Below are 12359 nucleotides of genomic sequence, written 5' to 3'. Positions count from 1 at the left end.
CCAATTTATGTTCCACCATCGACACTCTCTGGTATTTATCATGGAGTGATCTACGAGTGCCCACACCCCTTATGGGCTTTAGATGGGGTGTATTGAGCCGATGCGTCACTCGCTCCTCAATGGGGGCACATGCTTATGAGACTCATTATCAGGAGGGTGAGTCTCACACTCGTTAGTAGAGGGCTTGAAAGACTGATGCTCGTGGAGTTCTGGTTCGTGAGACTGATGTTCTTGACTGACGTAGTCACTAGAGTGACTATGAGCATCCTCATCATGGTGTAATATGTGTGATGACGGACAGAAATGCAAGTTATTATAGGCCTTTTATTTAGAATTATGAGGGCTGTTAAGTAGAATATGCGATGATTGTACTAAGAATTTATGAAAAAATGAGCTTGCATCGATCAACAATGAGAATCTCGGCTAACCCACTATTATGCATTATTTTGCGCCCAATTGTCTATTTTTGTAGCTAACGAAGGAATCGATCACATGCGGTGAATCTCGCCATCACAGAGGCATCGCATACTCAATCGCATACGTTCAACGCAAGGATGTTGTGGCCATTAACCCCATGCGTCCATCGCATAGAGGTTGCGGCTACGAAATAATAACCATAATAGAGGGATGAACGCAAGGGTGGTGGAATGCGTTAGTACTTCAGAAACCAAGCATGAACGCATACCTTGGGAGTATCAAAAGGCGATGTTGACATTTCACCTACCACGCCATTAGTAGTAGAGATTCAGAGCAGGTCCATCATGCCGTTAGCTGCAGAATTTCAGAGGAGGATAATTAATACTATTGGCGATCGAGCTCTATAAATAGAAGCCTTAGAGCTCAACTTCAATTGATCTGAGCTTCTGCCTTCGAGCAGATCCTTGTGATCCAGACGAAAGCGTGAGGAGATATTCTTGAGAGTTATTCATTCCTCTTACCATTTTGAGTGACGATCGGAGCCTTGTCGGAGATAGATCTCGAGAGAGACTACTCCACCGCCCATCCATGGCACCACCGGCAGCCTTGACCCACATTTGATGGAAGCAAGACATTACCCATCTGGCCCTCTATATCTTTTCTATCTCTGTATTGTATTACATTGTGGCTTAAGAGATTAATACATTTTGTGATCAGTTTGTTTCTCTACTTCCTTCGATTCCATCTTCATTTACCTATTCTTATCATCCTTTACTTTCATTGCACGACTAAGTAAGATTGCTAGAGTATCGCATACTTAATCATGCGACATAGACATATGAAATATGTAGCAAACCACCAAGAGGTGTGCGTTGCACTAGTGTTGTGAGAAAATCCTATTTGCTTAGTGTAAGGCTATAGCAACGCTTGTTTATGAGCGGAATCAGCAGCAACTAACTGCCCGAGAGGGTAAGTAGTTGAACGCATTTAGCAAAGTAAATAGTATTCCTAGAGATAGGAATAATCTTATGTCAACCATTCTTTATGTGATTACCTTGTCTTATGAGCACATCATTCATCATTTAGGCATACTTGGGAGAGTAGTCTAAAAAACTAAATTTAGGCTCGAGACAGTCAGATTGGAACGTATAAGCAAGAATAAAAGCTTAGGAATAAGTTATGTTTTCTATTACACAGCATATGCACCCTATAGATAGGATATTAAAGTATGCGGTCACATCGCATGCGTCTAGAAGTAGAATACGGTGGTATACGGTCATCTCGTTTATGTGTGAGAACACGTGAGCAAGAATAGAGACTTAGACATAAATCCTCTCGACACTATCGCATATACATCGCATGCGTCTTCATCAAGTATGTATAGCATAATCGCATTGCTTGCATTGGCTGGGGCTACCCTTACGATCAAGCTTATCGATGCGGTGAAGTTATCCCCACCATTTTATCTATTTTCTCATGCATCTTATTACGCGTTAACAGTTTCCGTGTCTCTATCTCTCATAGTCATACTTCCATTGCTTAATCTGTTTAGTTAGAAGTAGGAGTAGTGCATAGCCCTTAACTTCAATATTCTTTCATTATTCGCCGCAACACATTACTTCATAACATTTAGCTACGAGTTCTTGAGTTCGACCTCAGATCACTCGAGAAACTTGCGATCTCGTTATACTGGGTGAGAGAACAAGAAAATTATTGGCAGGAATGCATGGTCATCAACGCATATTGCATATCTTTTAGTCCAACACATGACCAGTGACGCATGGAGAACGAACAGTGAATGCATATTTATTTACTTCATTTTCCACGCACCAATGTGTGCCTATGAAAGGCTTGTCTCGACATCAATGTGCTCGTATACGGGTCGTTTATCAACTCTAGCATCCCTATGCCTCTCCCTATCTAACACAACCAGTTATGGGTGTGATCTTTGTCTGTACAAAAAAACAAAGAATTTGTTAGTTATATATGACCTTCACCTTAAATTCGAGTGAATATTGATGTAATACACTAACCTCGTTGGACTTAAACACGTCTCGCTACATTATTTTAGTCAGCAGTGAGCATGTACACTCCCACTTTAGGAATCGAGGTACGACATGTCAATTTAGTCGGGTTGTAAATTTTTTGACAATCATTGATAGGATCTTGTATGCCTACACCTACCATAATTAATAAACGATTAAACAGAAAAAGTAGTAAGGGATATTGTTGTAACTAAAAAGGCCAAAGAATGAATATTAACTGGAATGCATGAGGAAACCTCGGTAGGTTGTACTTGACAATGTAGCTCTTATAGTTGTTGGACCTTTTCTTGTAGTTCTCGGCCTTATTATTCAATCCTCTTTGCAGTCAAAGTAATGTCCTCTCCTATAGCATGTTTCCCTCATCGATGTTGTTGAAGTAATCCAAATCCTTCATGTCACTTAATAAGGTCTTATCGACATTGGCCTTCATCTTCTCCCTCCCATCATAGTCAACTCAATGTAATAGACCAATGTCATCTTCACAGCGTCCATGTCATTCTCAAAATCCATCCCGTACACTGACTCTAAGGTACTAATACCTCCAAAATCATTCCTAAAGTACCTATTACGCACTGATCCAGGTGCTTTAACCCTCTTTACAACTACTAGATTAGGTGAACACCACAATCCCGTCACGAACAAGAATTCTTCTTTGGAGAATGTTATAATAGTATCATTGAAGTCAAACGTCATTGCCTCCTTCCTATTGTCTTCAACCTTCCTTAATAGAATGTAGTGGACCAATGGTTGTGGAAGATATTGTTTATATCTACAAATTGTCCAAATATTATCTTTTTGAAGAGGGCAAGCTGAGTGGGGTTAAGCTTCTTTTTCACTATCTTGTTAGTCATCTCGATGTGACAGGATAGGCTGGTCGCTTGGATTGAGAAATGATCCTAGGGAGAAATCTTGAATTTTCTAGTCATACTGCATAGAATAACAAAAACCACCCAAAATTAAGCATTCTGTTAAATATTCGATACTCGATGCACGCTTCAAGGTACTCAATATAAGCTACACGATACTCGATACTTGATTACTCAATACACCATACATGTTACTCGATACACGCTTAGTGACACGATGGTCGATTATCGAGCATTCGATTTGATTTTCCACCTTCATGACTCATCCTACTCAAACCCTAAACCCTAGACAGTCAGAAATACTAAAACTATGAAAATGAAAACGGAAAAAAATCCCAACTCCAGCTACATGAAAATGAGGGAAAACCACATCGGTCGAGTATCGAGGAACATGCAAGTGCAAAAAAAAAAAAAAAAAAAGAACACTAAACCAAAATATAAACAAAGCGACGAATGTTACCTAATGTAGAGAGAATGATAGAGAATTTCGAGTCAAGAGGTGTAGTCGTCTAGGGATATAGACTTAAAAGATGAGAAAGAGCTTGCGAAAATAGTCTGAGCGAACAAGTTGAAGTGGTGAAATAATAGAACAAGTTAACATTTAAAGCTGCAGTTAAGAATTCAAAAAGATTAAAAGGACCGAATATAAAGTAATCAAGTATCGTGTATGACGTGGCCATGATCGAGTATGGTGGATATAGCACGTGTCAAGTGTCGTTGTACACCATGAATCGAGTATCGAGTGACTCGTCATCGAAGAGCGAGTGACAAGTCATCGAGGATCGAGTTCCTTGGTAATGGCAGGCGCATAAGGTGGATTCAGGGGTGAAGCGGTAAAATCAAACATGGATGATGCAAGCAAAAGGCCACTTTCCATTTCTTTTTCAACAAGTGGTCATTTTTTATTTGGACCTTCAAATTGAGGCTATTCGTACAAAAAAAACCCAAAAAACATATATATTTATATAATATTCAATTTTAATCTTTTGTTGTTCTTTATTTAAGTTTAATCAACATTTCAAAATTGTATCTAATAAATTTATAAATTTTTATATTTTGTATTTAATAAATTCTTAACAAATATCTAATAGATCCGTAAACTTTCAATTTTGTATATAATAGATTCTAGATATATTCAAAATTTTTATGGAATTATTGTTTTATTGGACAAAAATTTATTTTGTATTAAAAATGAGCCTCTAGTTTACAGATTAGTAAATAATAGGTAATATAATGATTATTTTTAAATGTTCAATAGGACCTATTAGATATAAAATTAAATTTTATATATAATATATATAATAATTAATTTTTAACATTATATATAGGGAAATTATTTCAAATGGTAAAACTGTTGAAAATATTTACAAGATATAACAAAATTTTAGAACTATCAATGATAGACACTGATAGACTTCTATCAGTATCTATCAATGTCACTGATAGAAGTCTAACAATGTCTATCATTGATATTTCTAAAATTTTGCTATATCTTGTAAATATTTTGATTCATTTTTCTATATTTAAAAACAACCCTTACATATATATAGTTTGAAATCATAGAATATTGAAGAGACCTACTTGACATAAACTTGAAATCATAGAATTTTGGATTTATTATACACATTTTAAAGTTCATGAATTATATATAGACACAAATCTAGAAGTTCATGGTTAAACTTCTAATCATACATGAAATTGTGCTCCTTAGTATGAAGTTCTGGATTCTCCACTGTATGGAAGTACCATACTCTCTTTGTTCACACCACAAATTTGTCTTCATAAATAGTATTAGACTCCACAATAATGTTAGTAGACCCACCATAATTTTAAAAGCATACTAACATGACAAACAATAATGGAAGCAATACGAAAAAACTTTCTATAATATCGCAATATTGAAAATTTTCTCATAAACTCCAATAATGTATGCTATTGAAATATGCATATTTACCGATAAATTTCATCTTAATCTTTCTCCTTCTTCCAATATGTCTTTATTAACTCCACCCCACGAAAAAAAAAATTAATATCTTTTTACATGAACTTTTTTTTTAAAAAAATATTTTAAACAAACTTATTAATTTGAAATCCTTATCAGAATAGAAACTTTGATTCAAATTATAATCCACGAATTGGTTGAATTTAAATTGATAAGTTAAATGAATGTTGAATTTGATTCAAAATCAAACTAAATTTTGGCATAAAGCAACTTTTTCATCCTTGGCTAAAAGAAAAAAAAAGGTCATCCCAAATCAAATTCCACAAAGCTGGTTAGAATTCTATTCCATGCCAAAACCAAAATTTGGATAAAATTTAGCATTTACCTTATATTAAATTTGAATATCCCAAATATATATTTTTTTAAAAAAAATATAAAATCCAAATTCATGTCATTTAATTAAGAAATTTTGTTACATACATATTCACTCAAATCAAATTTGAGATAAATTTAAAATTAAAAGGTATGTGTAAAAATTTGAATCAATTTATTATTATCGAAAAATTTAATTGAAATATAACTCTATTTGTATCGTACATAAAAAACAAAGTAGTAAAAAAAAAAAAAAAAACAATCTACAAACTTTAGAATGCAGGTTTAAAAACTCCTTAACCGAAACCCAACCTTTTAAACATAGATTAAAAATTATGCACCCTGAACATAGATTATTTAATTCCACAAACTAATTGATTCTTCATACTAAATAACTCCAGACTTAGTAAATCTACCCAACATCCTAAATGCTCCTTTGTATTGTCTAATAATAATTCTCTAAACTTTAAAATGTGTCTAACAAATCATTTAAATTTTATTGTTGCATGATCTATTGTCTAATTAAGTTATATAACTTTTAAAATTGTTTGATAATAAACAACTTTAAACTGGTAAAGGTTAATCTGGTTAGGATTGTTCTTAATCTTGGTCCTTATTATCCTCAACAAGTACGAGAATTATAAGTAAATTTGCCAAGTCAGTTCAGTAGTGTAGGTAGTCCTGACTTTCAGATGGTTCATGTAAGAGGTTATTGCTTTGTGTTCTCTACTCTCATCAACAAGTACTAAATTGGATCATCATGTAGATGAGAATGTGACCGAGTAGCGCCTTCCATGTCTGAACTTGTGTTTGAGTTTATGTTGGTTTAAAAACCAGGGATCTGCACAAAAACAAATCTCACGCACTCTGATATATATTTGAAAAAAACAGAAAAAACAAAATATTCTGGAAGCAAAATATATTAGCGAGAGAAAGAAAAGTAATAGAATTCCCCTCATTTTTATCAATTGATGGACTTACATTTATAATCTAATAACAACAAAATAACCACAAACCACTAACATAATGCTTAATAAAAATAGCAACGTGTGGACTTCTTCTTCCACACGATTCGGTCTTGAAGCATGACCGGATTATTAGCTCACACTACTCTCCCTAATCCTGACATGATTCTAAATCACGCACACCAAGTAGCTGACGCATAAAAGCTAACTTCACTCCTGTCAATGCTTTAGTTAGTGCGTCGGTTCGTTGTTCTCCAATGTTGACAAATTCAACGACAATTTTTCCTTTCTCGACACACTCTCGAATGAAATGAAAATGTATATCTATGTGCTTACTGCGGCCATGGAATACGGGATTTATCATGAGAGCTATCACGGATTTTTTTGTCCACGAACAATGTTACCGGTCTTGGCTCCATTTTGGTTAACTCGCTAACAAGGCTTCTTAACCACAACACTTGGCAAGCTGCGGTAGTGGCTGCCATGAACTCGGCTTCACAAGATGAGAGTGCCACCATCTTTTGCTTTTGCGAATTCCGTGAAACTAAGCTTTCATTTAAGTAGAATGCCATTCCACTTGTGCTTTTCCTCCCGTCGAGATCACCGGCTAAATCACTGTCAGAGTAGCCAAATATATCGACTTCTCGGGGACCTTTCACATAAGCGAGCCCAAAGTGAATTGTCCCTCTCAAATACCTAAGTATTTGCTTGACCACCTTGTGATGCATGGCCGTAGGCCTTTCCATATACCTGCTCGCCATCCCAACAACATATGAGAGATCCGGTCTTGTGTTCATCAAGTATCTAAGACAACCAACGATGCTTCTGTACTCTGTAGCATCAATTGGTGCTCCTTCCATGTCTTTGTAAAGTTGTACCTTGGGTTCCATCGGGTACTTCATGACATTTCAGTCAACCATTCCGAACTGGGACGATTCTTTTGGCATAAGTTGGTTGCTTGAGCAAGATTCGACCCTTCTGTTGTTCCACTTCAATCCTTAAATAGTAAGAGAGAAGACCCAAATCGCTCATTTCAAATTTTGCCATCATTTTTTGCTTGAACTTGTTGACTTTTTCGGTGCTACTTCCCGTTACAATGAGATCGTCAACATACACTCCAACAAGAACACTTTCTTTTCCTTCTCTTCTTATGTAGACTGCTTACTCTTGAGTGCATTTTCCAAAGCCAAGCTCTTTGAGACTCTTATCAAGTCGAATGTTCCAAGCTCGTGGAGCTTGTCTCAATCCATAGAGAGCCTTCAACAACCTATACACCTTGTGTTTCTGGTTTAGAACCTCAAATCCCTCCGATTGAGTAATATATACTTCCTCTTCCAATTCCCCATTGAAAAACGCCGACTTCACATCTAGATAGTGTACCTGTCAATTTCGGTTTGCAGCGAGTGCAAGAATGACTCGAACGGTGTCAAGTCTTGCAACCGGTGCAAAAACTTCTTCAAAGTCGATGCCTCTTTGTACATAGCCTTTAGCAACCAATCTTGCTTTGTGCTTGACAACTTCTCCATTAGAGTCTTTCTTCAATTTGAACACCCATTTTAGACTAATGGGTTTGTGTCTCGGTGGAAGCTCGGTTAGACTCAATGTGTTGTTCTTCTCAATGGATTTTAGCTCGTTCTCCATTGCTTCGTACCAGCGGGCCTCGGTCGCAGCTTCTTGGTAATAAGTCGGTTATTCGGACACCACCATCATCACTCATTTTCTTGTTCTTCACCGCCTAAGACTTCCTTTGTATTGGCGTAGATGTTAGCGAGAGATCTTAGATGGACTGGTGTGTTCGTCGATGGAGTAAATGGACTAGTCTCTCCGATTTTTGGGTATCTCGGCTACTTGTGGTGCGGCATTTTCGACCTCAGTTTCTGTATCCTCCATATTATCAGCATCGTCGGAATAAAATTGGTCCAATATCTGAAACTCCGGAATCTCCTTGCCTTCATTAACGCCTTCATTCCAAGCCCATTCAAGATTCTCTTGAAAAACAACATCTCTACTAATTTGTAGTTTTCCATAGCTCGGGTCATATAAGTGATGAGCTTTGCATTCTTCTTCGACACCAAAATATACCATTGGCGAGCTTCGGTCGTCGAGTTTCTTGAGGTGGGGGGTGTGTTTTTTACATATGCCACACAACCAAACACTCTCAAGTGTGCAAGATGTGGCTTTCTCCTCATCCAAGCTTCAAATGGTGTGCATTCTCCAAGGGCCTTCGTTGGAAGATGGTTTAACACATAAACCGTGTGTCTCACCACCTCTCCCCAAAACCTTACTGGCACGTGCATGCTTTTGAGGAGTGATCTCATCATCGCCATTATAGTGCGGTTACGATGCTCTATGACGCCATTCTGTTGTGGTGAATATGGAGCAATGAGGTGTCACTTGATTTCTTCTTTTTTGCAAAATTGAGTGAACTCCGCAGATAAGAACTTGCCACCTCGATCCGTCCGAAGCGTTCCGATCTTGTACTCCGTCTTGTTCTCCATCAAGAGTTTGAATTTCTTGAATACTTTGAGTGCGTAACTTTTTTCCTCCAACATGTACAACCACATCCATCTTGTGGAATCGTCAATGATCAGCAGAAAATACTTGTTGCCAACGAGAGTACACGATGAAATCGGTCCGTAAATATCGACATGGAGGAGTTCTAGTGGCTTCTCTGCTCTATAGGTTGATTGGCATGGGAATGAAAACCTCGCTTGTTTGGTAATCACGCACGTTTCGCATAACTTATTCGGTTGAGTCACTGGTGGTACTCCAACTGCCAATTTCTTCTCGCCCATGAGCTTCAAGTCATGAAAGTTGACATGGCCAAGTCTCGCGTGCCACAACCATGCGGGATCTTCTAGGCTTGTCAAAAGGCAGACTTGCTTGAACGTCTTCAAGGTTATCTTGTACAAGCGATTTTGTGTTCGCTTCACCAACATCAAGAGCTTTCTGCTCCTATCAGACACTTTTATGGCATCTCCCGCCATTTGCACCTTATTCTCATATTCTGTCATTTGCCCGAGGCTTATGATGTTGTTACATAGCTTTGGAATGTAGTACACCTCTTGGAGAGTCTTCTGATCACTGTTTTTACACTCGAACATGATCGTTTTTTTTCCCATGATCTGAATGGTTGATCCATTGCCGAACTTCACACTCCCGGTGATGCTTTCATCCAATTCTTGGAACTTCTCGCTATGGCCAGTCATGTGGTTGCTAGCACCGTTATCAAGGTACCAAACATCATTATTTTCTCCATTCTTGTCGTTGCGATACATCTCCGGCAACAACTGCTCTTTGCTGAGTAGTACGACATCCTCCTAATCATGTCTAGTGCGTGTCCCCTCCTGGGACACGACCATCATCAAAGCCGATTCTTCATCGACGGCGCAAGTTAGATGAGCTTCGTCGTCACGACCTTTTCCGCGGCACTCCGACGCGTAATGTCCCATCTTGTTGCAAGTGAAGCACTTTATGTGACTTTTGTCACGAGTGCCATTTTCGGTGTTGCTAGTGCCTCCCGCACTATTTTGACGCTCCGCGCCACGACCACGACCACGACCTCGTCCTCGTCCTTGCCATCTTCCGTGATCGCTACCACCGGATCTGCGCCCTTTGTTCACCGAAGAGTTTTCACCGCTATTCCTATTCTATCTTGCTTTCCACTCGACATGGGTAAGTAGGAGTTATCCATCGGAGTTGTTGTTGTTTCCTCAGAGCCACACCATCCGTTCTTCGTACGCCTTCATTTGTCTGATCGCCTCTTCAAACGGCATGGTTTCGAGATTTAGGAATTGCTCGATTCCGGTGACGACGGGGAAATATTTGTCGGGGACGGAGTCCAGGAGCTTCTTGACCAATGATGAATCCTCAAGAGCAAAACCAAGGGTGGAGAACTTGCTTGCTAATTCGCTGATTTTTCCCGTGAACTCATCGATTGTGTCGGTCTCCTTCATCCAAAGAACATCAAACTCACTCTTCAAAGTTTGAACTCGCGCCATCTTCACCCGCTCGCTGCCCAAGTACCTCGTCTTGAGACTATCCCATATTTCCTTTGCGGTCTTCTTCTTCGCGATTTGTAGAAGCACGTCTTCTGGGATGCATTAGATAATGTAGGCGCGCGCCTTTTTGTCCTTCTTCACATCCACTTCAACTCCTCTCGCTGGCTCTATCGCCTCCCAAACTCCTTGGGCGTCGAGGATTGCTTCCGCCTTTATCGCCCACACCTTGTAGTTGTGAGGAGTCAGCATCAGGTAGAGAATTGGCACTTCGCTTGCTGCGAGACGCTCGACATCTTCGTTGGACGGTGGAAACTGTGATGAGAAGACAACCTAGCTCTGATACCAAATGTTGGTTTAAAAACTAGGATCTGCACAAAAACAAATCTCATGCACTTTGATATATATTTGAAGAAAACAGACAAAACAAAATAGTCTGGAAGCAAAATATATTAGCGAGAGAAAGAAAAGTAATAGAACTCGCCTCATTTTTATTCAATTGATGGACTTACATTTATAGTCTAATAACAACAAAATAACCACAAACCACTAACATAATGCTTACTAAAAATAGCAACGTATGGACTTCTTCTTCCACATGATCCGGAAGATTCAGTCTTGAATTATGACCGGATTATTAGTTCACAGTTTATAGGTGGCATTAAAAGAGCATGGCCAAAGAGTGGACAATTATCTTGTTCAGATTTAAGTGTCAATTATGCTCTTTTACATAAGATTGAGATTGAAACTAGAGTCCCTTTTCTCACTACAAGTCTGGATTATCCACTAGTCTTGCTAGCTTATTGTTTCAGACTAGTACTGAGGCCAAGTTCAATTATGGGGTTTTTGTGCTTAATCAGATTATTAGACACGTCGACTCTCAGGTTGTCAAGTTATTGTTGTATTTTCCTCAGTTGATATGTGGGATTATGCTTGTTTAAAAGCCTGATATTTTGTTATCTACTAATATCCTTGGTTCAATTCCATCTATGCTCTCATTAAGCTACAAGTTGTATCAAGTTCAATTCCATCTATGCTCTCATTAAGCTACAACTTTAAATTTTCATTTTCATAATATTTTCTTTTCATTGCAAAAATTTATCGATTTATTTTTAAGTATGCATATAATTCACTTTCACTTCTCATTATTACATTACAATCTATCATGCAAGATACTATCTAATTAGTGGAATCTTTCAGAGTGGCAACAAAAATATAGGCCAAGTAATACAATTCTAAGCATGCAAGACCTAATGCAGGTAGACAAAGAACTTAAACATACATGAAAAATAAGAAAAGTTTTTAAAATGGCTAAAAATCATGATTATTCATCTCAAACATCATTTTATACAAATTAAAATCACAAGGGAGAGCATCATCAACTAGTCATAGTAACGAACCAAACAACATAAGCAAACATGCATAAAAAGCACACAAACAAAATAACCTGAGTTCAGATGCTTAAGGGCTCTAGCCAGAACACAAGCATCACCTCCAACTTAAAATCTAACATTGTCCTCAATGTGATAAAGAACCTGAGTTCAGATGCTTAAGGGCTCTAGCCAGAACACAAGCATCACCTCCAACTTAAAATCTAACATTGTCCCCAATGTGATAAAGAATTAAAAATAAGGGGAAAAATAAAAGGAAAACAAAAATCTTCCCTAAAATTTTGGCACACGGGATGGCGGTGATATCTGGCTCAAGAAGAATAATTCTCTCATATCTCCAACGGTCTTCCAAAAAGCTAAAGA

General features: G+C 38.0%; 1 protein-coding gene and 1 pseudogene across 1 annotated transcript; both read right to left on the bottom strand.

Moving 5' to 3' along the window:
- Window positions 1–6939: 6939 nt before the first annotated feature.
- LOC120079865 (secreted RxLR effector protein 161 pseudogene) lies at window positions 6940–7497 on the bottom strand (annotated as a pseudogene).
- A 2430-nt stretch (window positions 7498–9927) lies between these two features.
- Window positions 9928–10608, bottom strand: LOC150038857 (uncharacterized). Its single transcript, XM_090314748.1, has 2 exons — window positions 10331–10608; window positions 9928–10213 (listed from the first exon to the last, which is right to left on the bottom strand). The coding sequence occupies exons 1-2, from the start codon at window positions 10606–10608 to the stop codon at window positions 9928–9930; spliced, it is 564 nt and encodes a 187-aa protein (XP_090170874.1).
- Window positions 10609–12359: the final 1751 nt, after the last annotated feature.

This window comes from Benincasa hispida, chromosome 1, assembly GCF_027475165.1.
Source record: "Benincasa hispida cultivar pf3 chromosome 1, pf3_genome.v1.1, whole genome shotgun sequence".
In the NCBI taxonomy this organism is placed as follows: Eukaryota; Viridiplantae; Streptophyta; class Magnoliopsida; order Cucurbitales; family Cucurbitaceae; genus Benincasa; species Benincasa hispida.
Note: the sequence above shows the minus strand (reverse complement) of the source record. Positions and strands in the feature narration are given on the sequence as shown.

What these genes read in the sequence shown, in the direction of transcription:
- LOC150038857 (XM_090314748.1), bottom strand. Translation starts at nt 10,608, where the DNA reads ATGGCGCGAGTTCAAACTTTGAAGAGTGAGTTTGATGTTCTTTGGATG. An exon ending in GCGTACGAAGAACGGATGGT is followed by an intron (nt 10,214 to 10,330) that starts GTGGCTCTGAGG and finishes CAAAGGGCGCAG; the next exon opens with ATCCGGTGGTAGCGATCACG.